This window comes from Ursus maritimus, unplaced genomic scaffold (genome assembly GCF_017311325.1).
Source record: "Ursus maritimus isolate PB19 unplaced genomic scaffold, ASM1731132v1 scaffold_21, whole genome shotgun sequence".
Classification (NCBI taxonomy): Eukaryota; Metazoa; Chordata; class Mammalia; order Carnivora; family Ursidae; genus Ursus; species Ursus maritimus.
Window position 1 is genome coordinate 42,916,373 of NW_024424564.1, and position 20,247 is coordinate 42,936,619.

At 45.1% G+C, this 20,247-nt stretch overlaps 1 protein-coding gene across 2 annotated transcripts in view; it reads right to left on the reverse strand.

The window, feature by feature from the left end:
- Positions 1-20,247, reverse strand: part of SYN3 (synapsin III) — a 411,395-nt gene that overhangs the window by 380,369 nt on the left and 10,779 nt on the right. For both annotated transcript variants that reach the window (XM_008705633.1, XM_008705634.1), the window contains exon 2: positions 12,149-12,206. In XM_008705633.1, the coding sequence (XP_008703855.1) occupies positions 12,149-12,206 (58 nt within the window). The remainder of the gene's footprint in view (positions 1-12,148; positions 12,207-20,247) is intronic.

Genomic DNA, 20,247 nt, shown 5'->3' on the forward strand with positions numbered 1-20,247 from the left:
TATTCTCAGATACCAGCCTCCCCTCTCTTTCCCAGCGACTGGAAAATGAAGCCAGTGTGGGTAGGATCCAAAAGGATCCATTTCAAAGCATAAGTCCTATTTATGTGCGGGCCTGACTCCCCTCCTGAGGAGATTCTGGTCAGGGTGGGCTGGGAGATTCCTTAGACAATCTAATAGATTAGTTTCCAGTTTAGCATAACAGCTAGACAGATTTTTGTGGTGAAGTCATCCCAGTCAATTAAAAGGCATTTTTCCCTGCTGTGAGTTCAGAAGTCCCTTTGGTTTGTTCCAGCTTTCTGGGATGTTTCATAATAGGCTCCACCCTGGGTTAATTAATAACTTTGATTCCTACTGAAATGCAAAGGCTGAAATCCTGTATGTAAGCACATCCGGGCAGGGGCTGTTGGCAGAGCCAGGGTGAAGCCAGTGGGAGCTCCTCTCATCAGGGAGTGAGCCAGACCCCAAATGGCAGAGATGACAACAGAGCTGGCAGTAAACGTAAAGGGTGGCCAAGTGGAAGCTGAAGGTCAAAGCCGGAGAGGGTCTGAGGAGGGGCAGAGTGGGGAGGAGTGGGCAGAGGAGGGATATCATAAGCAGTGGAAGGCACTACAAGGCCAGAGATTAGGTAGATTGGGAGTAAGCTGGAATGTGGGGGGTGAACTGGGTCAGGGCAAGTGGCCGGACAACGGTGGTGAATAAGAAGCGGTTGACAGCGGTTGCTTTGATGGGCCAGCTCAAACACGTCGTGTGGCCCTGGTTCCATTGTCTCTGCTTTAAAGAAAAATAGGTCACCTCTTCCCTTTTCAAATGCAAGTTGCAGGTACAGAAGGAAGCTAAAGACCGTGTGGCAGGGATTTACACGCAATCGCTGGAGAATTACCAAGTTCTTTAGCTGAACCCCAGCCCCAAGCACAGTACTCAAGGTTAAGATGCATTTTTCACCCAATCCAGAGCAGAGTTTCTCTGCTTTGAATCTCCGGCCACCACTCCTACCCACCAGTCTTCTAAATCTCTATTAGCATGTGCATCCTAAAATGAAAACAGGATCACATCACTCCACAGCTTAAAAATCTGTTATGTCCCCACTGCCTCTACGACACAATTTCCAGCTGCCTGCCTTGACACACAAAGCCCACCTTGAAGAGACTGCCTTCTCTTCCAGCTTTATCTTCCACCCCCCTTTCTCATGTATCCTATACGCTGGTCATTTTCCCCATATGTGACAAGCTGAGATTTAAAGCACACCCTTTAGCTGGGAGACCTGATATGCACATCTGCCTCCTTCACAGCCTGATGTCAAGCTAGTTCTTTTCCCCAGACCCCCACCACGCATTAACCTCTCTGTGAAGCCTTTCCTAAGTATGTCCCAAGGCAAGGGTGGCGATCCCTCTTCTCTGCTTACTAGGGTTTGCACAGGTCCCTAATGCATTACAGTCACTGCCCCCAAATGTCTATCTTTCCACCAGAAGGAGAACACTGTGAGAGTGGAAGGCTCTGCCATTAAGGCCAAGGACGAGCAGGTGCTCAGTAAGTGTTTCTTGAATTAAGGAGTGGGTTGAGATAAGTCAAATTCTGTTTATTTTTTTGATACACATCCTTCAAGGAGTTAAAGGGCTTATTAAGTTCTTCTTCAGAACTGCTGTTTAATTTCCACTGGCGTCCCATTTAGCTATGATACTACCAGGGGGCAGACCACATATTGATGGAGGGAGGTGGCAGCAAGGATGGGAAAATTACCAAACATTTTTGGCAGAGGCTATGGCACTATGAGCCGGATTTCCCAGTACAAGAAGATGGATTTGCTCTCATTCTCATGGCTCCTTTCTTCTCATCTTTGATTAAGGGGCTAATGAGTAGTATAGCTAACTCAGGGAGGTGGGCGGCAAAGAACCTTCCACCCGACAAAGCTGTCTTGTTGCATTTAGAATCAGCAGGGCTCATCCAACCACGGTCTCAAGATTCCCCCAGCCCTCATGATTTGGAGCTTGCCTCTGGCCATCCGCTGTGGCTCAGAATCTATCCTAGACACCCCCGCCCCCCACAAGAAGAAGACCTCTTGCAGGTAAATGTGGAAAACATGGACTTCCTGACTACAGAATGAGATTAACTTGTTTGCTACCAAAACCATCAGAAGGGACAAATGGCTTCTTAAATGGAGAAGATAAAAGATAACATTGGCAGGTGGAGAGATGTAGTAGGAAAGATGGTGACATGGGAGATGGGAGCCTAGGGTTTCTACGCTGGACTCCAACAATAACCTGATGTGTGTGCTAGGTCTAGTCACTTCCCTGCTCTGAACCTCAGCTGTTAAACAAGCAGGTTGGATTAGATGATCTCGAAGGTCCCTTTCTAGCCCCACCCTACTATGATTGTACCGAACCATCCATTCACTCACACGTTCATTCAATAAACATTTATTGAACACCTTGACCAGGACTTGTGCTATCTGCTCTCAAGGAAGGGTTAGAAGTTTGCACCAGATGCCGGTTGAACGCCATATATATTTGGGGAAATATGATTGGATATATATGTAAATGATAAACACACACACATAAACATGAATGTTTTATAGTTCTTATCCCCCCACCAACTACAATACAGCAAACTTATTTAAGCATGGATTATATCCTTTCCATTTCTGAATAATCCCAGAGAATGGCACCTAGAAATTACTCATGTGACATGTGTTTAGCAATGTGAAGGGGACTGTAAAACTAGCTACTAACACTTACTGAGCACTTTCTATATGCCAGGCTCTGCTTTGAACGCCTTGCATGTGGTAATTTACTTCATTCATGCAACCCTGTAGGTATATCTTGTGATCACTAATATTATTATTTTCATCTTACGTTTGAGGACACTGAAGCACAGAGAAGTCATGTTACTTGCTCAAGGTCACTTAGGGAGTGACAGAGCTGGGATTCAAATCCAGGTGGTCTGGCTCCAGAGTCAGAACTATTACAGTCTTCATGTCGTCTGAAGTGTACAACTATACTTAGAAACAAACAGTAAACATTTACTCTTGGAGGAAAACAAAGAACAAACAGAATTGTTAATAGAAGGACTATCCAGCAATAAGCCAGAAACATCAAATGATGAGTAAGAGCCACCAGGTTAGTGAGGAAAGGAGGAGTGTTTTGCTGGAAGGACAGAATTTGTAATTTATCCAGTAGATGAAAAGAGTAAGGTGGGGGCGCCTGGGTGGCACAGCGGTTAAGCGTCTGCCTTCGGCTCAGGGCGTGATTCCGGCGTTATGAGATCGAGCCCCACATCAGGCTCCTCTTCTATGAGTCTGCATCTTCCTCTCCCACTCCCCCTGCTTGTGTTCTCTCTCTCACTGGCTATCTCTATCTCTGTCAAATAAATAAATAAAATCTTTAAAAAAAAAAAAAAGAAAGAAAAGAGTAAGGTGAAATAGGAAGGGACGGTGGGATTATGTGCTTGAGGAACCTAAGCCAAGAGGGGAAATGCAAAAAAGCCTGATGAAGACAAATTCAAGACCCAACACATACTCTGGTAGATCTTAAGCAGGCCCCTGACATCGGCTGGACCTAAGGTTCAGATCCCAGTGGCATCACATTCTTACCAGCTGTGTGACCCTGGCTGGGTGATTTATTCAAGATCTCTGAGCCTCAGTTTCCTCAGCAACAGGTACATTGTGTGGGAGGAGGTAAGGCACAGGAAGCACTTAACATGGCACCCAATATACAGAAAATGTTCAATCAAAGTTAAACACCATCACCATTACTATTGTTTCTCCATTTCTCTGTTGTCCTCAATTGGTGAGCCTAAAAATGGAGGCAGGATGGTGATAAACTCACCCACATTAATAATGCCACGGTTAAGAAGAGACACACTTGCTCCTCTAACGAGTTATGTTTCAGCTAATACACCCTAGTGTCCCACCTGCTTTTTTCATTCCCCCAGCTGGTTCTTAGATTTGAAAAGAAAAAGGCCTCCATGGAGACCTGCACGCTTTTAAAAATAATATAAAACAGAACGTCTGAGGTCAGGGTAAGCCAAGCCAAACAAATAAATCTTGCAGGATTGTGTTAACAAAACAAGGCTTAGTGGATCAGAGCGGGTAGAGTTCTGCCGGACTCAGCCCTGCAGAGAAACGCCAAGCTCTGGTGAATTTCAAACACAAGGAGGTCAAATAGGAAGAGCAAATTATGGAGCACTTCAGAGTTCAGCATCAGTGCTTGGGCTGAACCAGGAGAACGTTCTGTGCACGATGGACACCAGAACCCATGGGTCAATTACAGTCCTAGAAATCCACATCAGAAGGGTCTTATAGATCATCTATACAACCTCTACGGAGGGCAATCTGGCAATATCTATCAGAATTATAAGTGTACACTTATAATGGGAAGTATACTCTGAGACAGACATCCGCCTGTGAGAGGTTCATCAGGGAGCGCTCCGGGAATAAATACTACTGGATGGGAAAAAAAGGAAGGAAGCAGCACTGGGCAGAAGGAGAAGTTGGGCTACACTACCATCTCAGCAAAGGCCTCTGTCAACTCCACAAAGAGCTCTAAAGCTGGGATGGCCCTTCGGAGTTGTCCCAGATTGGGGTAAATGGGTAAGGTCTTTGTACCGCCCAGTCACTGAATGTAGTTGCTGTCAGGAAAAGAGATGTGAGCTCAGGCAAGGCAGCTGTCCTCACCTGGGGCACTTCCAGAAGAGGGCTGACTGCTGAGGGCTGCCTTCTGGTAGCAGTGCCAGCAGCTGGGGGAAGTCCTTTATTCCTCCAGTTGCGTTATAGCACTCACGGCATGTGATGCTCTTGGACCCAGTGGTTCTTTTTCTAGGAAGGAATCCTATGGATATGCTAACAAACATTTGCAATGACATAGGTTTGGCATTACTTGTAATCCTGAAATAATGGAATATAAATTACTGGATATCCATATGACGGCACTCTAGGCAACCATTAACAAGAATGAGGCAGCTCTGTACGTACGCTCATGAAATAAACAACCAGTATGTTAAGTGAGAAGTCAGGATGCACAACAGTACAGATAAGTAGAAGGGTATGTGTGGACCTTGAACAGCTAAAGGGATGGACTGTGCTGCTCACTGTCTATGGCCCCGCAGCCCCACACCCATCCTTCTCTCCTGCATGATGGGGGCTGAAAGCCTACATCTACGCTTCCCAGATTCTTTTGCCACATGGTTCTAGTTAATTTCTACCAACGGGAGCCATTTATGCAAGAGTTGAAGTCAGGAAGGAGGCAGCAATCATTCTGCTTCTGGTGGCAGCTACGGAAGCTTCCTTGACAGCATCAGCAGATACAGCGGGCTGGTGGCACTTCCCGCAGTGTCGGTGGGAGTGCAGACTCATGGTGCTCTACTGGCCATGGTGGTAGTAACCACGGCAGCAGGGGATGTAGGGCTGCTGTGGCTCTGGGTAATAGGATTTTCCCTTTTGAACCATTTGTAATCAATCCTCCACTAAATCTTCTTCTGAAATACCTACAATGGTTTATGTTTTTTGAACCAACTGCTATTTATGAAAAATAAGGGCAAATACACATGTATGTATATTTGATAGTTGCATTTAAAATCTCTCTAGAAAGTTGCCCAAGGAACTAGTGATAATGGTTAAATGAACTAGTTAATGGATGGTTAAAGAAAATAGATTAATTGGGGCAAAGTTGGAGGTCGACTTTTCATCAGATACCATTTTTTACCTTTTCAATTTTTGGCTATCTGTATACATTATCTTTACCCCAAAAATACATAAAAGAGAAAAATAATAAAGGTTATCTCCGTTGAGGTACCTAAATTTCCTGTGAAATATTCACCACATTCACCACCCAGTTTCTGCTGGAACTCCCCACCTACTGAAGGGGCATGGCCCATTCATCATTGTTCAGTACTGCTTCATAGTTTCTGTTCATAACAAGTTGGAATCCATGTTCTTGCAGGATAATACTATTAGCCTGAACTCCTACCCCAGTGAGGCAAGCTGGGGTGGTTTTTGAGCACCCCTGCACACGAAACCTTTATCATTCATTTCAGATAGGGTACGGAACCTTTCTGAGCCTCATTTTCTTCTTCTGTCAAACGGGGAGCATCACAGCAGCCATCTCAAAGGGTTGTGGTGAGGTTGAAATATGATTATGCACATGAAGTGACTTAACCAACACATCTGGTTATTGCTTTTGATATCTGCACCACTGGCAGAAAAATGCAGTGGATAATAGGAGGGACCTGAAATCAGACTGCCTGGGTTCAAAGACAAGTTCCTGCCAATTCTAAGTCGGCCAACCTTGGGAAAGTCACTTAACTCCCTGAGTCTCAGATCTGTAAGATGGAGGCAATGCCAGTGCTCATCCCAACAATGAAAAGCATTCAGCCTGACCTTGTAAGTACTCAACATATGGTAACCGTTACCATTTTCACCTACTCACTCAGGTGGTAGACACTCTGCAGGGAGTATATGGGATCCTAGGAAGGGCCTCTCTGTCTTTGGACTAAACATCTCCAGTTCCTTATGCTGATCCTCTTTGCTCACAGATGTCAGACTCCATTGACTCCAATCACTCTCTTCACAAGGTATTCCATGGAATATCCCCTTGTGGTGTGACACCAAAATTGGATCTGTCTCTAGAGTCTGAGCAGCATAGTACGTGTGTGTGTGTGTGTGTGTGTGTGTGAAAGATACGTGTGTGCATGCATGTGTGTGTGTGATAGAGTGTATGAGACAAAGACAGTGTGTGCATGTGCATGCATGCATGTATGTGTGTGTATGTGCACACTGCACACGCGCATGAGTGTTTATGTACCATCAACTTCCTGGATTCTAAATGCTGTACTTTGATAATGCAGCCTGAAGAGGCATCAGGTTTTGGGGGAGTAGCAACCATAACTACAGTTTATTGAGCACCTAATATATGTGCCAGACACCATGCTAAGCATATAACTTACACTGACTCATATAATCCATACAAGTACTCTAGGGGGTAGAAATTATTATCCTCATTTTTCAGATGAGGAAGCATGCATAGAAATATTATAAACAGAAGGTCAACACAAAAAACATGGTAGAGCTGAGATCCATCTCCAGTCCCTCCTACTCTGAAGCCATAATCTTAACCTCCACACTAGACTTCCTCCACAAATATTAAGAATTTGTTCAAATATTAGGTCTTCTCTTTCCTCATGTGATTTTAATAAGCTAAGTCTCCCTAATCTTGCTCCTCTTCAGCTGAGTTTTTCCATAGGGCCTTATATTGTATGTCCCTTCAATTTGATTGTTTCAGATTTAATGTAGTATATTCTCTCTCTCATTCAGCTTCAAGTCATCAGCAAACATAACTTGACAAGTCTCTATTAAGGAAAAGAATAAAGCCAAGGGCTCTGCCATTTACACGTATTTCTCTCAAGGTGTATCTCTATCGAGTAACCATTTCCTAGTGGGGGTAATGTTCAACCTGTTACCAATCCACCGACCTGAATTAATATCTAACTTCCATTTCTCTATCTTGTTGTTAAGTATCTCTTGAAATATCACACTGTCTTTATGGTCAATATAATATCTACAGCAAAGATCCATTCTAAGAAAGGTTGATCCATCAAGAACTGTGGATGGAAGGCTGAAGTAGGCATGCAAAATATATACATCATGGTCTTGACTGTTTAAACTATTCATTTATTTTTTATTCAAATTCAATTAGCCGACATATAGTCTATCAGTAATTTCAGATGTAGAGTTCAGTAATTCATCAGTTGCATATAACACCCAGTGCTCATCATATCACGTGCCCTCCTTAATGCCCGTCACCCAGTTACCCCATCCCCCCACCCCCCTCCCCTCCAGTAACACTCAGTTTGTTTCCTATAGTGAAGAGTCTCTCATGGTTTGTCTCTCTGATTTCTTCCCATTCAATTGCACTACTAGGGATTTACCCTAAAGATATAAATGTAGTGATCCGAAGGGGGACGTGCACCCCAATGTTTATAGCAGCAATGTCCGTGATAGCCAAACTATGGAAAGAGTGTTTAAACTATTTTAAGAGAAAAAATCCCACCTTTGCTTCCCTAAGACATTTGACTTGAGGAAACACATAAAGGGCAGAAGATAAACAGCACTTGAATCAAGAGCCTTTCCTGGCATCCACAGACATCTACCTAACCCCATCCCAAATCTAATATCACAGGAGGGCAGGACTCAAAGGGAGACACTGGCATTCATATGTAAATCTGTGGCTTGTCCAGCTTCCTTCATTGGAGTCAAGAGCAGATTCTTCACCTTCTCTTGTCTTTCCATCTGTTAGAGCAAGACATTGTCATTGCTTATGCCTTGGTACCTCTATTATCACTGAGGAAACACTGACCATTGTAACTGCAGCCTTTTTTATCAGAGAGGAAAGAAGCCCAAGGCACTGTCCCACCAAGTCCTAGTCTGTTCATTTCTCAGAATTGAGTCTATTTGAGATTAATCCATTCATCAAACTCATTGCTTAGTCCCACAGAGGGGTGACTTGCACCTGTGGAGAAAAAGAACTTTTGCCTCAAATATAAATAGAGGCGAGCTTGACAGGCCAACGACCCTGGCTGGAACATCTCAGACCCTTCAAGGACACTGCTGTGAGGCCCCACAGAGGCAATAGGGCATTCTGGGTAATGGAATGCAACATGATGTAGTCCCCACCACCCTCACCTCCCTGGACTCCCCAGGGTTTCTTGGTTCCTGGCTCTGCAACAGCTGAGGCAAGCAGTTTTTGAACTTGGGGGGGAAGAGGGTGGAGAGAAGGGGCGGAGGCTTCCTCTAGGCCAACCACAACTAACTCATTCGCTCTGTCCAGCAAAACCCAGACAGTGCAATTATCTGGTTAATTTGGCCCTTAGTTGGGAGACAGACTTCCAAAATGTGAGACCAGCTCAGACTAAACAGTGGCTTCCATCCTAAGACTTTTCCCAAGTGTGAGAGGATACATGTGAGATTCCTGGGGGGGTGCTTATGTGACCCACCCATTCATCCAGATGGGAAAAGGCAAACAATTCAGACTCTAAGATGGGTTTAGGAAGGCATGTCTTTCAGGGAAAAATGCCCAAATAACCTGCTATTTGGTCTCCCGGCTAATTTGCCTTCTGGCTTCTATGGGGGGGAATGGCTGGAAATCAGGATGACTCTAAATTAGCCAATGTTTTCCAGTATGATTGCAGCCTTTATAGATTGGCTGAGTGTCCCCACAGCCCCTGGGTGAGTTACTCTTAGGGCAATTTCCGATGATGCTCCTATTCATAGATTTTATAAGTTGGGCCAGGGGCATCACTGAGAGAAACGGGTAAAATTAAAACATGCCTCTGGGGTTTTCACAAATGGGATGAGATAGGGCTAGCTAAATTGGCAACTGAGCATTTACCAGATGGTTTATGGAAAAACCAGATTTTTGAGGGGATTAAGAAGCAGTGATTTATCTCCCTTGGAAACTGACAAGCAGCCTGGAATCTGTGGAATCTATCAGTTATTCATTCTGCTAGTATTTCTTTAGTTCTAGCATGTGCCAGGTCCTGTGCTACTTAACAAAGTGAGATCCAAATAGCCATGGCTCATGCAAATAATCCCACACCTATATATATATATGGATAAGAGCGAGGAAGGACAAGTTCGGTGTTATGATAGGAATAACCAGGTTAGCTGATTTAGATCAAGGTGTGAGAAGAGGAGTCTTTGAGGAAGGGATTTAAAAGCTAACACTTTGGGATGCCTGGGTGCCTCAGTTGGTTAAGCGTCTGCCTACAGCTCGGGTCATGATCCCAGGGTCCTGGGATTAAGTCCCATAGCAGGCTCCTTGCTCAGCAGGTAGCCTGCTTCTCCCTCTGCCTGCTGCTCTCTCCCCCTGCTTGTGCTGCTCTCTGTCTCTCTTCTGACAAATAAATAAATAAAATCTTTTTAAAAATAAATAAATAAAAGCTAACACTTTAGGTGCGCCTGGGTAGCTCAGTGGGTTGTCTGCCTTTGGCTGGGGTCATGATCTCAGGGTCCTGGGATCAAGCCCCACATGGAGCCCCCGGGTCAAGTCCCCACTGAGGGACTCCCCACTTCTCCCCCTCCCTCTGCCCCTCCCCCCGCTCATCCTTTCTCTCTCAAATAGATGAATTAAAAAAAAAATGCTAACACTTTAAAGAACCTACATGCTTTTTTAGAAAGATCACTCCAGCTTTAGTAGTAAAAATAAATTGGAAGTGGGTAAAAAGATAGAGTTAGAAGGCTGTTGATGAGGAAGACCAGATGAAAGCTGATGATGGTTCAGCTAAGGATCTGGCAATAAGTATGGAGAGAAGTGGTTGGACTGGAGACATGGGATGTGGAGTCAAACAGTTTCTGGTAGCTGAATGGGTGTAGTGGTAGAGGGAGGGGAGGCATCCGGAGCCTAGGCAGGTTTCTGGCTAACATGGAAGGTAGAGGGTTATACTGTTTATTGAGAGAGGGAACTTGGGAGGACAAGTAGGTTGGGGCTAGGGGAAAATGATGTGTCCTATTTTGGACTCAACCAAATGGGACTCCCACCATTCCATACCTTATACTTCTAGCCCCCTTATCTTTGCTCACACTGCTTCCATCTCATTACTCTTCATGTTGCCACACACACTTGTTGAAATCCTACCCATCCTTCAAGATGGCCTTCTAATACCAACCTCCCCTTGGAGCCATTCTTGCTCCCTTAATTAGTTGTGGCCTCTGCTGCCTTTAGCAGTAAGTTTGGACCTCTCTTTCCTGGACTCCACCTGTATTGAGGTTCTGTTAAGACTTATCTTGCCTCCCTTCCTATTCCACAAACTTTTTGGGACAGAGCCTCTGCTTCTATATCCTCCTTCCCCACATGTTAGTGAGTTAGCATAGTAGACATTTGACAAATATTTGTTAAGTGAACAAAAATAACCTACTCTTTGCCATGGAAGGAAAACCAGTAGACATTGGACTGACTTGAAAGCCACAGGATCAAACTGAAATTCAAGTTTAAGGTGTTTTAATATTAAGCCAACTCAAATTGGATGCTCAGAAGGGCTTTCTGTTCCTCCAACACACCAAACTCAAAGAATGCTGAAAAAGTCACACCCTCTATTTTCTTACTGCACTTTTCTGAGTTCGTCTTATAGTAGGGGCCTTGTCTATCTTATTAACTCTTTGTCTTTGATGATGATGATGGTGATGATGATGATGACAAATGACTAACATTTACTAAGTGCCTGGTATGTGCCAGGAGCTGCTCCAAGTACTTGGAGACTAACTCATTTGATCCTAATAGCCACCCAATGAAACTGATGCTATTAATTACCCAGTTGTACAGATGAAGAAACTGAGCTGCAAAGAGCTTAGTACTGCTCAACTAAAGTCGCACAGTTAGTAAGGAGTGGCACTGGGATTCAGACCTAAAGTCTGGCTCCAGAGCCCAAGGTTTGATGTGCTCTCCTAAGGCTGAGCACCATGCTTGGCATTTAGTAGGTCCCTAACAAGTATTCACTGAATGAGTGGGAGGAGCCCTAGATCTGGAGGTCACAAGTTCTAGTCCTCATTCTGCCACTGACTTCCTATGTAGCCTTGAGCAAGTCCGTGTTTCTTTCCCCATAAATTGAGGTGCCTGGCTGTTGATATTAGCAGTAATAACAAGAGCCAGTGTTCATAGTTCTAGTCTCATTTGCGGTTTTAAATCATTTAATCCCACCAACAATGATACAAGGAAATTGAAGCACAGAGTGATTGAGTACCTGCCCCATACCTATTAAATGAGAGAGTCAAGATTCAAACCCACTGTGCTGCCTAGCCCAAGTAGTTCCAAGGAGATGCCTTGGGGGCCATGAGGGGAATGGGGAGAAGGTAGAACAGGATGGGGCAGATACACTTTTGGGTTCCCCATGCCCATTTTATCAGTTCTCTTTTCTCTATTTGTCTCTGTTTTGTACAATGGGCTCCTACTTGAGATTTCCTTTGAAGAAAGGTTCTGCTGCTAAAACAAAAACCATTAAACTAAATAATTCTGGAATTTAATAAAACTCCCAGGTATAAGCCAGGATTTTCTGTAATCTTGGCACATGGTAGCCACATAAGATAAGGACCAAGGCTGCTCCTGGGAATGGCTCTAGCTGTGAAAAACATCAAGGTGACAGCACGAAGGACCCAGCTCCAACCTACCTGCTCCACTCGGATCTCAATCTCTCCATTCACCTTCTTTCCATGAAAATACTTGGTCCTATGAAAAAAAGGAAGACAGCTACTGAGTAAGGGTGCAGACCGCTTTACTGTTTTCCTCCTTCTCCCAAAGGCCTTACCCCCCAGAGGTGCATGTCAGACACATTTGTAACTTCACGCTCTCTCCTCCCACTTTAACTGCTGTTTTTCTCATTTTTTGTATGTACTGTGCAGCAGAGGGGAAGGAATACTGGATGGGAAGATTGGAGACTCAGGTTCTGGTTCTGCCAAGTGGCTCAACCTCTCTGTGTCTCAATTTTATAATCTGTAAAAGGAAGATATTAATACCTGCATGATATATTTCTAAGGGTTATTTTAAGGATCAAATGAGATAAAGAATCTTACATAAATAAATAATACAGAATTATTTATTTTTATTATTTATAGTTACACTCTATATACTCCATAAATTATCTATCCACCCACCCAATCCTCCATTTGTCCATCTGTCCAATGAAGCAGCCCTCATCTATCCCTTTATCCATCCTCCCTTCTTTAACTTCCTTCCATCCATCCATCATCTTTCCTCTACACACTAACTGCTATCTTCTCAGCAAATGGCATCCCATCCACCCATTGCTCAAGGCAGAAACATAGACATCATTCTTATCTCTTTCTCTCTCCCCACTGATTCTACATTCTAATTATTTCCCAAATCCATCCACTTGCCAATTTTCTCTATAAGCACCCTAATTTTGGCCCCCCATCTCTCTTCTCCTATAGAGTCTCTTTTCATACTCTTCTTTCATAGTACTTATTACAATTATAATTAGTTATAATCAGAAACTGTGTTTAAGCCTGTGTCTCATTAAACTATAACACAGCTCCTTGAAGTAAGAAACAAATACTCCCAACACCTACCAGAGTGCTTAACACACAGTAGGAGCTCAATTAATATTTGTCAAATGAATAAATGAGCGAAGAGATAGATGGGAAAAAACTCACTTGTTGAGTATTTACTCTGTGCCAGAAACTGTGCTGTATGCTTTAACCTATACAGCCTCTCATGTAATGCTTCCAACCACCACCATGAAGAAGGCATTATTATTTCCATCCTATAAAAAAGAAAACTGAAACCCAGAGAGACGAAATATTTTGCCTAAGGGACTTGAATCCTGGCCTTCTAATTCCACTTCTATGTTTTTGTTCAACCCTGAAAAATAGCAGCAAATGTTGGGGTACTCTGGGTTTAGATGTCCTCCCACACACAAGGCAAAAGTAATAAAAGTTTCCATTTGCTCTTTTGGATTTTGGTATGAAGAAACTAACAGTTCTTAGTCACTTGCTGTAAACTGAGCACTGCGTTAAGCATTTACATAAGCCTTTCTGGGGTAGAGACAGCTCTTTGTTCCAATACTCATTCTTCTCTTCGCCGCAGTAAGAGAGTTTACAGATTGGCACATGCATACAAAAGAATGAAGATCCCAACTCTCCATTCAGCTAGATTTGGCCACATGATTGAATTCTAATCAATAATTTGTAAGTAGTACATCCAAGAATCCTTAGTTTCTTCTTCTATTCTTTCTCCCGGAACATTCATGTTGCCATGTATTTTTTTCAACCTGCATTTGTGAAAGAAAGAATCCTTTCTACAAATTCTCTGACCAAGCTTCAGTCTGTCTGCTTCCAAAGAGTTTTCTCTACACATAGCCAATGCCAGTGGAGTTCATCTCTTTCCAAGACTGCCCAAATCACTGACTGATAGCTCTAATATTAATATTCCCTTTTCTTACAATGTTGACAGGCTTAGCTCTCAACTAGGCAAAACTTTAGTGGGATAGGAGCTGTTATTGTGACATGAAAGAAAGATCTGCTTTTTCTTCCAGGCATGGTGTTTGACAAAACGTGTGTGCAGTGAGGTTCCTGCAAAGGGGACCTTCCACATAGTTTGTGAATTTTACCACAAATCTTTAAAGTTAGCGTCAGCAAACTACAGACACTGGGATAAGTTCACCTCTAATATTTGTGGGTCCTGGGGCAAAAGAACAAATAGAGGCCTATGTATCATATGTCTAATATTTATAATTGATAAATAAAGGCAGCAAATATTTAAATAAAACATGTCTGTCTTCCTTCCTCGACAAATACCACTTCATATGACCTGGAAGTATCAGAATTTAGACTTCTTGGAATTCTTAGAGTTTACCCAGAACAAGGCAACATGAGGATTGCCATATCTTGGTCTCTACAGTGCTCCCTAATTCTTCACCCACCCTCCTCTCTGTCTTGCACCACCCAGGCTCCTTGTGCAGGCTCATGGATGGCCCAGCCCATGTGCCATGCTTTATTTCTTCACTCATGGCCCCATCAACAGTTCTCTGGTTATGCCTTGGGAGGATGGACCAGGGAACCGGCTTAAACGGCATGGAATTGGGCCAGGGTCCCTTTGGGCAGGGAATTCTAGGGTTCTGTGTAACCAATGCACGGTCTAAGGGTACAATTTGCAGGGTCCTGGTGCAGGGCCCTCCTCTGCTATCAGAAGGGGTACAGTTAGTAAGGGCTGAAGCAGGACTTAGGGCAAGGTTCCCTCTAGCTTGGGTTTAAAAGAAGTGCTGGATAGGCCTGGAACCCCAGAACGGTAACTAATGAGAACAATCACCAGTACACTGGAAAAAGCATGGCTTGGGCAAAATTTGAGCTCTACAACTCACTCACCACATGTTTTAAGCCAAGGTACTTAACCCCTCTAGGTCATGGTTTTCTTATTTGTCAAGGGTGATAACATCTACAGCCAAGGCTGTAGGGATAAATTCACCTGATCCTCTATGCAACAAGGCAGTAGAGTGGACTCAAGGCAATCACATGAATGCAATCCCAGCTCTGCCACTCACTGTGCAACCTTGGGTAACTCACTCAACTTCCATGTGCTTCAGTTTCCAAATTTGGGAAGTGGGGTTGATACTAGTAACTACCTCACAGGGTTGTTGTAAAGATTAACCAAGATAAGATGTATAAAGCACTCAGAACAGTTCCTGCACATAGTAAGCTCCAAAGTACACAGCCCAGGGCCTAACACAGAATCAACAACAAAGAACTATTGAGTGTTTTCTCTGTGCCTGTGGGTGTCATGTGGTGGGGATCCACAAATAAAACATGATCTTGCCCTCACAGAGGTTACAAAACAGGAATGTGATTCACCTCACTTTGATCTGTTCCACCAGTGCAAAAAGTGATGGGTGTTGATAATAATAATAAATAGACGCCGTTGGTATATAAGGCTTGTATGTACCTTCACATCCATCCTCCTATTTGACCCTAAGGTCAACCCTGAGAGTAGGCAGGGTGGGGATCAGTCCCCACACGTATTCCAGATGGAGAAGTCCCTGTTCAAAGACACATAAACCTCTAAGTGGCACCAGTGAATTAGACCTTGAACTTCAAGATTTTTGGGAATCAGTTCAGACCCTCTGTGTCCTTCCTAATGTGGATCCTGCTGACCATGACCCATTTCTCCTCTGGTTTTCTGCCCACCTCACAGACACACGCAACTTCCTGTGATTCCCTAGCCTTGTCCTACAATTTATGCCTCTGAGCATTCGCACAGGCTATTCTCTCTGCTTAGGTTAGCTACTTGCTTTTCTCTGCCTGGCTGCCTCCAAGATCTTCACTCGCCTCCTCTATCAAGTTTTCCTTGAAAGTGCCCCCCCCCCCCAATGAAGCTGGGTTAGGTGTTCCTCCTTGGGGTTCCCACAGCATCCTATACTAACAACCATAAAACACATATCACTCCATGTTGTAATCCCTTGATGTTTGTCTCTACCTTGCCCCTATACACCTAGTCTGAGAGCTCCTGGAAACTTGAAACTGTGTCTCAACACTGACTGAATCCAGTACTGGCACAAAGTGCCAGGGCACAAGGCACATGTTTAACAAATGTTTGCTCACTGGCTAAATGAATAATGTCTTCCAGGGATAAGCCCTAGCGTATCCTGTCCTCGAGACACTTTACTGTCATCTACTGGTACACCATTGTAATACACTTAGAAATATGCACTGATTAGATGTGGGGTCCTTGTACAGTGTCCAATCTGAAAGACTGGTAGCCCTCAACGCGATTCTAACCAGAACGCGGAGCACTTTACACCAATACCACCCAAGCAGCTCTGGCCTTCACAGGGCCTCACCTTCCTAGGAGAAACCCTTGTTTTGCCCATCTCTGGAATGTTTACTGCAGAGCCTGGCAGACGGACTCAGGCTGAAGCTGAGGGTCAGGCAGTCCATCCCCCTGCCTGGCTGGGAGTCAGAAGTCTGTCTCCTGACAGGCCACACAGACTGCTGCCTCCTTGCCGGGGGCTCATTCAGGCTTGAGCTGCCTCTGAACAGTCCTGTCTGGCAGAGGGAAGGGTAGGGATGGTCTGGAATTTTAGATGCCTTGGGGGCTGGGGTTGCCGCCTTTGTAATTGCCTGGCTGTTTGACCTCAGGCAAAACGGACGGCCTCACTGTGCCCGAGGGCTGTCTCCCTAATGCAGACCTCTTCCCAATGCCCTAATATGTTTATTCTCGTAATGAGCTCCCTGAATATCCCAGCCAATCACTCAAGGCCTTGGCCTTGGGAAGGGGGTGGGGGAAACTCTTGATTCCAGGAAGCTTCCTTCTCTGTGGGTGGTCTCATATTTTACTGCCACATCAGAGGCACCAGGAAGGAGAATATTATAAAACCAGCGCTGCCTGGGGTGGGAAATCCCAAGTTTGGGGAGGCGGGATGTGGTGTGTGAGAGAGATTTATGAGGAGCGGGTACTGAGTTCTTTCATGGCAACATCAGGGGCAGAAGGAAGAGAAGAATTAGCGCAAACAGGATCCACCTGTGTCCAAGCGGCACCCTCCTAATAAATGTGTCTGGGACGTAGAATCAATGTGGCTGGGCCTTGGCTATGCCCTTCCCAGGGAGGAGGGGTCAGGAATGTTCTGTCCCAGGCACAGTCCTCTTCCCACAGGTGGCCACTGTAGGGGGTGGGAGGGCAGGGATACAGGGATCTGGCCCCAGGAGGGAAGTCTCGTGTTTCTGATGCAACATATTCTTTGCTTATTTGTGGCCTAGACTTAAGCAGGGGGAGATGGAGTACAGACCATGCAGGAAACCATCGAAGGTAGACATGCTCAAGGCTTTCCCAGTCAGTTAAGATGAGGAGAGTCACATGGCACCTTGGCTGGATGGAGGTGTGGCAAAAGCAGGACGTTTGAACACAGAGGTCCAATTCAGAGATCCCATTCTAGCTCCATTATTTACTCGAAAATATAGCTAACCTGCCCGGCCCCTTTCCACTGCCAGAGAGGATCCTCCAGTAATGGGGCAGCCTCTCCATTCCACCTTGCAATTAGGGAACTCCAGTGAGTCAGGCAGGGGAGGGACCCTCTGAGGGTGGCCAGGCCCTCTGCATCCATACGGGGATCTGTGGAGGTAAGAAACTAGAGCCCCAAGCCACAGGATGTGACAAATGTCCCCTCATTGGTTTCTGACAGCAACACGAAAGGAGATTTTCATGGGTAGGTCTGGTCACCATTCACTCCCTTATGTAACCACTATCTACTGAGCCTTATACGGACCACGTACCCTGGAAAAAGGCTGATGTGGTGCCTGCTCTTGGGGAGCTCATGCTCCCAGAAAAGGCAGAAAACTAACCAGGTGAAAAAGAATTGGTGGCTAACGAGAATAAAATGCACAAAGAGAGGGAGGATAAGATGTGGAGAGCAGGGGAGATCTGACTCAGGTTGTCATGGAAGCCTTCTTCAGAAGACGCTGAACACATGTTTATTGATCATCCACTCTGGGCCAGGGCCTGCAGGCTCTAAGGAAGTAGTTCTTGGCCTCAGGGGGGCTTACCACCTAACAGGAGGGAGAGACTCATAAATGGACAATGACCACACAGGGCATTAGCCCAAAGATCCAGGTCAGCCCACAAAAGGCACACCCAGCCTAGTCTAAGGGCCAGGGGCCACTTCCCTGGAGAGTGGCCCAGTTTATCCATCCATGTACCCAATATTTGGGGCCTTTTCTGTGCCGGGCCAAGGGCTACCAAGATGAATGTGAGAGGGTCTGGATGTATATGTGTGAAAGGCACAGACAAGGGCAAACGAGCTGAGCAGGTGCTGGGGGTGCTCAGGGAGGTGATAAATTCTCCCTGGGCATATCCTAAACGTGCAGGAAAAATGGGCAATAGGCATGAAGCAGAAGACACAGATTTGAGCTGGCAGCTGGGGCACCTGCTACATGATTCTGGACAAGCCCTTACCTCTTCATCTGTAGAATAGGGCACAGGAAGACTACCCACAGGGTTAGCATGAGGCTTAAATGAGAATGCAGATTTGGAGGACTCTGGGAGCCTGCCAAAAATGTGCTAGTAAGTGTGCTGCTCACTGGTGGGCTGCAAAGGTGGAACTTCTCTCCAGGTAAAGAGGTCAATGGGCACTGCTAGCATCGGAGACAGACTCAGGTCCCGTACAGCTCTGCTTTTTCTTTCCTGGTGCTGCCTCAGACAGACATCAACCTTCCCAAGCCTGTTTCATTTGTAAGTGCTCATGAATGCTATTCCTGACACATCCTGACACATGGCAGGTGTTTAATGTTCATCTCTTTCCCTCCTGACCTTCACCAGGATGGGGAGAAGGCTGAGGTCAGTTGGGTGTGTCCCTGGGGAAGTGACCTGTCATTTCCTCTCTCCAAGAGGAGGAAGGTGGCAGTATCTTCCTTGCTCTAAATGGAACTCCCGGGGCGCCTGGGTGGCTCAGTCGTTAAGTGTCTGCCTGCGGCTCAGGGTGTGATCCCAGCGTTCTGGGATCGAGCCCCACATTGGGCTCCTCTGCTGGAAGCCTGCTTCTTCCTCTCCCACTCCCCCTGCTTGTGGTCCCTCTCTTGCTGGCTGTCTCTCTCTCTGTCAAACAAATAAATAAAATCTTTAAAAAAAAAATGGAACTCCTGCTTCATGTCTAGCATAATGGAAACCTGCCTGGACTGCTCCCTGGGATCTCCTCTTCCTCCCCAGTACAGGCCTTTAGGGCAAACAAAGTCATCAGCCACCCACTCACCATGACTGCAGAAATCAGGCTAGAATGTCATCTCAGCCCTTACCCCTTTCCTTACCAAAGACACTACACCGTGTCACCCTCATTTCTATTGATATCTGAAAGTCCACAATCTTTATTACACAAAGAGAATTTGTTAACATTTAGAAGACTAAGCCATTCCCTCAGCAAACAAACATTTAATGAGCATCCTCTAAGAGCTCATCTGGGGAAATGCCCACGGGAAAGGTAATACACTGAAAGGCAATTCATACCAAGGGGCAAATGACTAATACCTGATCATTCCAGAAAAGGGATTTAAATGGTATAAGGAGGATGAGAAGGGGACCATGAGAATATTAAGTGTTTGATTTAGAAAGGGGGTGTGGGGCCTGTCAAGGTGTGAAGGGCAGGGCTCAGAAGGAAAAGACTAAGAAAAGTTATTTTCTATCCTTCCTCCCTTCCTCCCTTCCTCCCTTCCTCCCTTCCTCCCTTCCTTCCTTCCTTCCTTCCTTCCTTCCTTCCATCCATCCATCCATCCATCCATCCAAGGTTCACTATGTGCCCAGCATTGTGCTAGACCCTAGGTATTGCACTAAACAAAACAGTCCTCCTGCCATCATGGTGCATACAGTCTAGCTGGGAGACAGACCCAGAAGAAGAGCTAGACTGCATATTTATCTTCACTCCTGTCTTCTTTATCATAAGTTACCAATTGATAAACTTCATGAAGTCCACAGTCTTATTTTGGACTTAAATTGTGTGTTTACAATTTTAAAATAGAAAATTCATATAAAAAATTCAGATTTCTGACTTCCCCTGAAAAATCAATGACTTGGCAACACCAGCCCCATATTCCTGCATGGTAACAACTGGGTGAGTGAACAGCAGGTGCTTCCTTCAGAAGGGACACCAGTTCTCATGCCCAACACAGTCCCCAATGTTCCGTCGTCTTGCTGAAGCTGAAAGCAAGTGGCAGATACCATTTGTCATAAAGCATGTGCTGTTTTTTCCTTATAGCAGGGAAATATTTTTCTATGC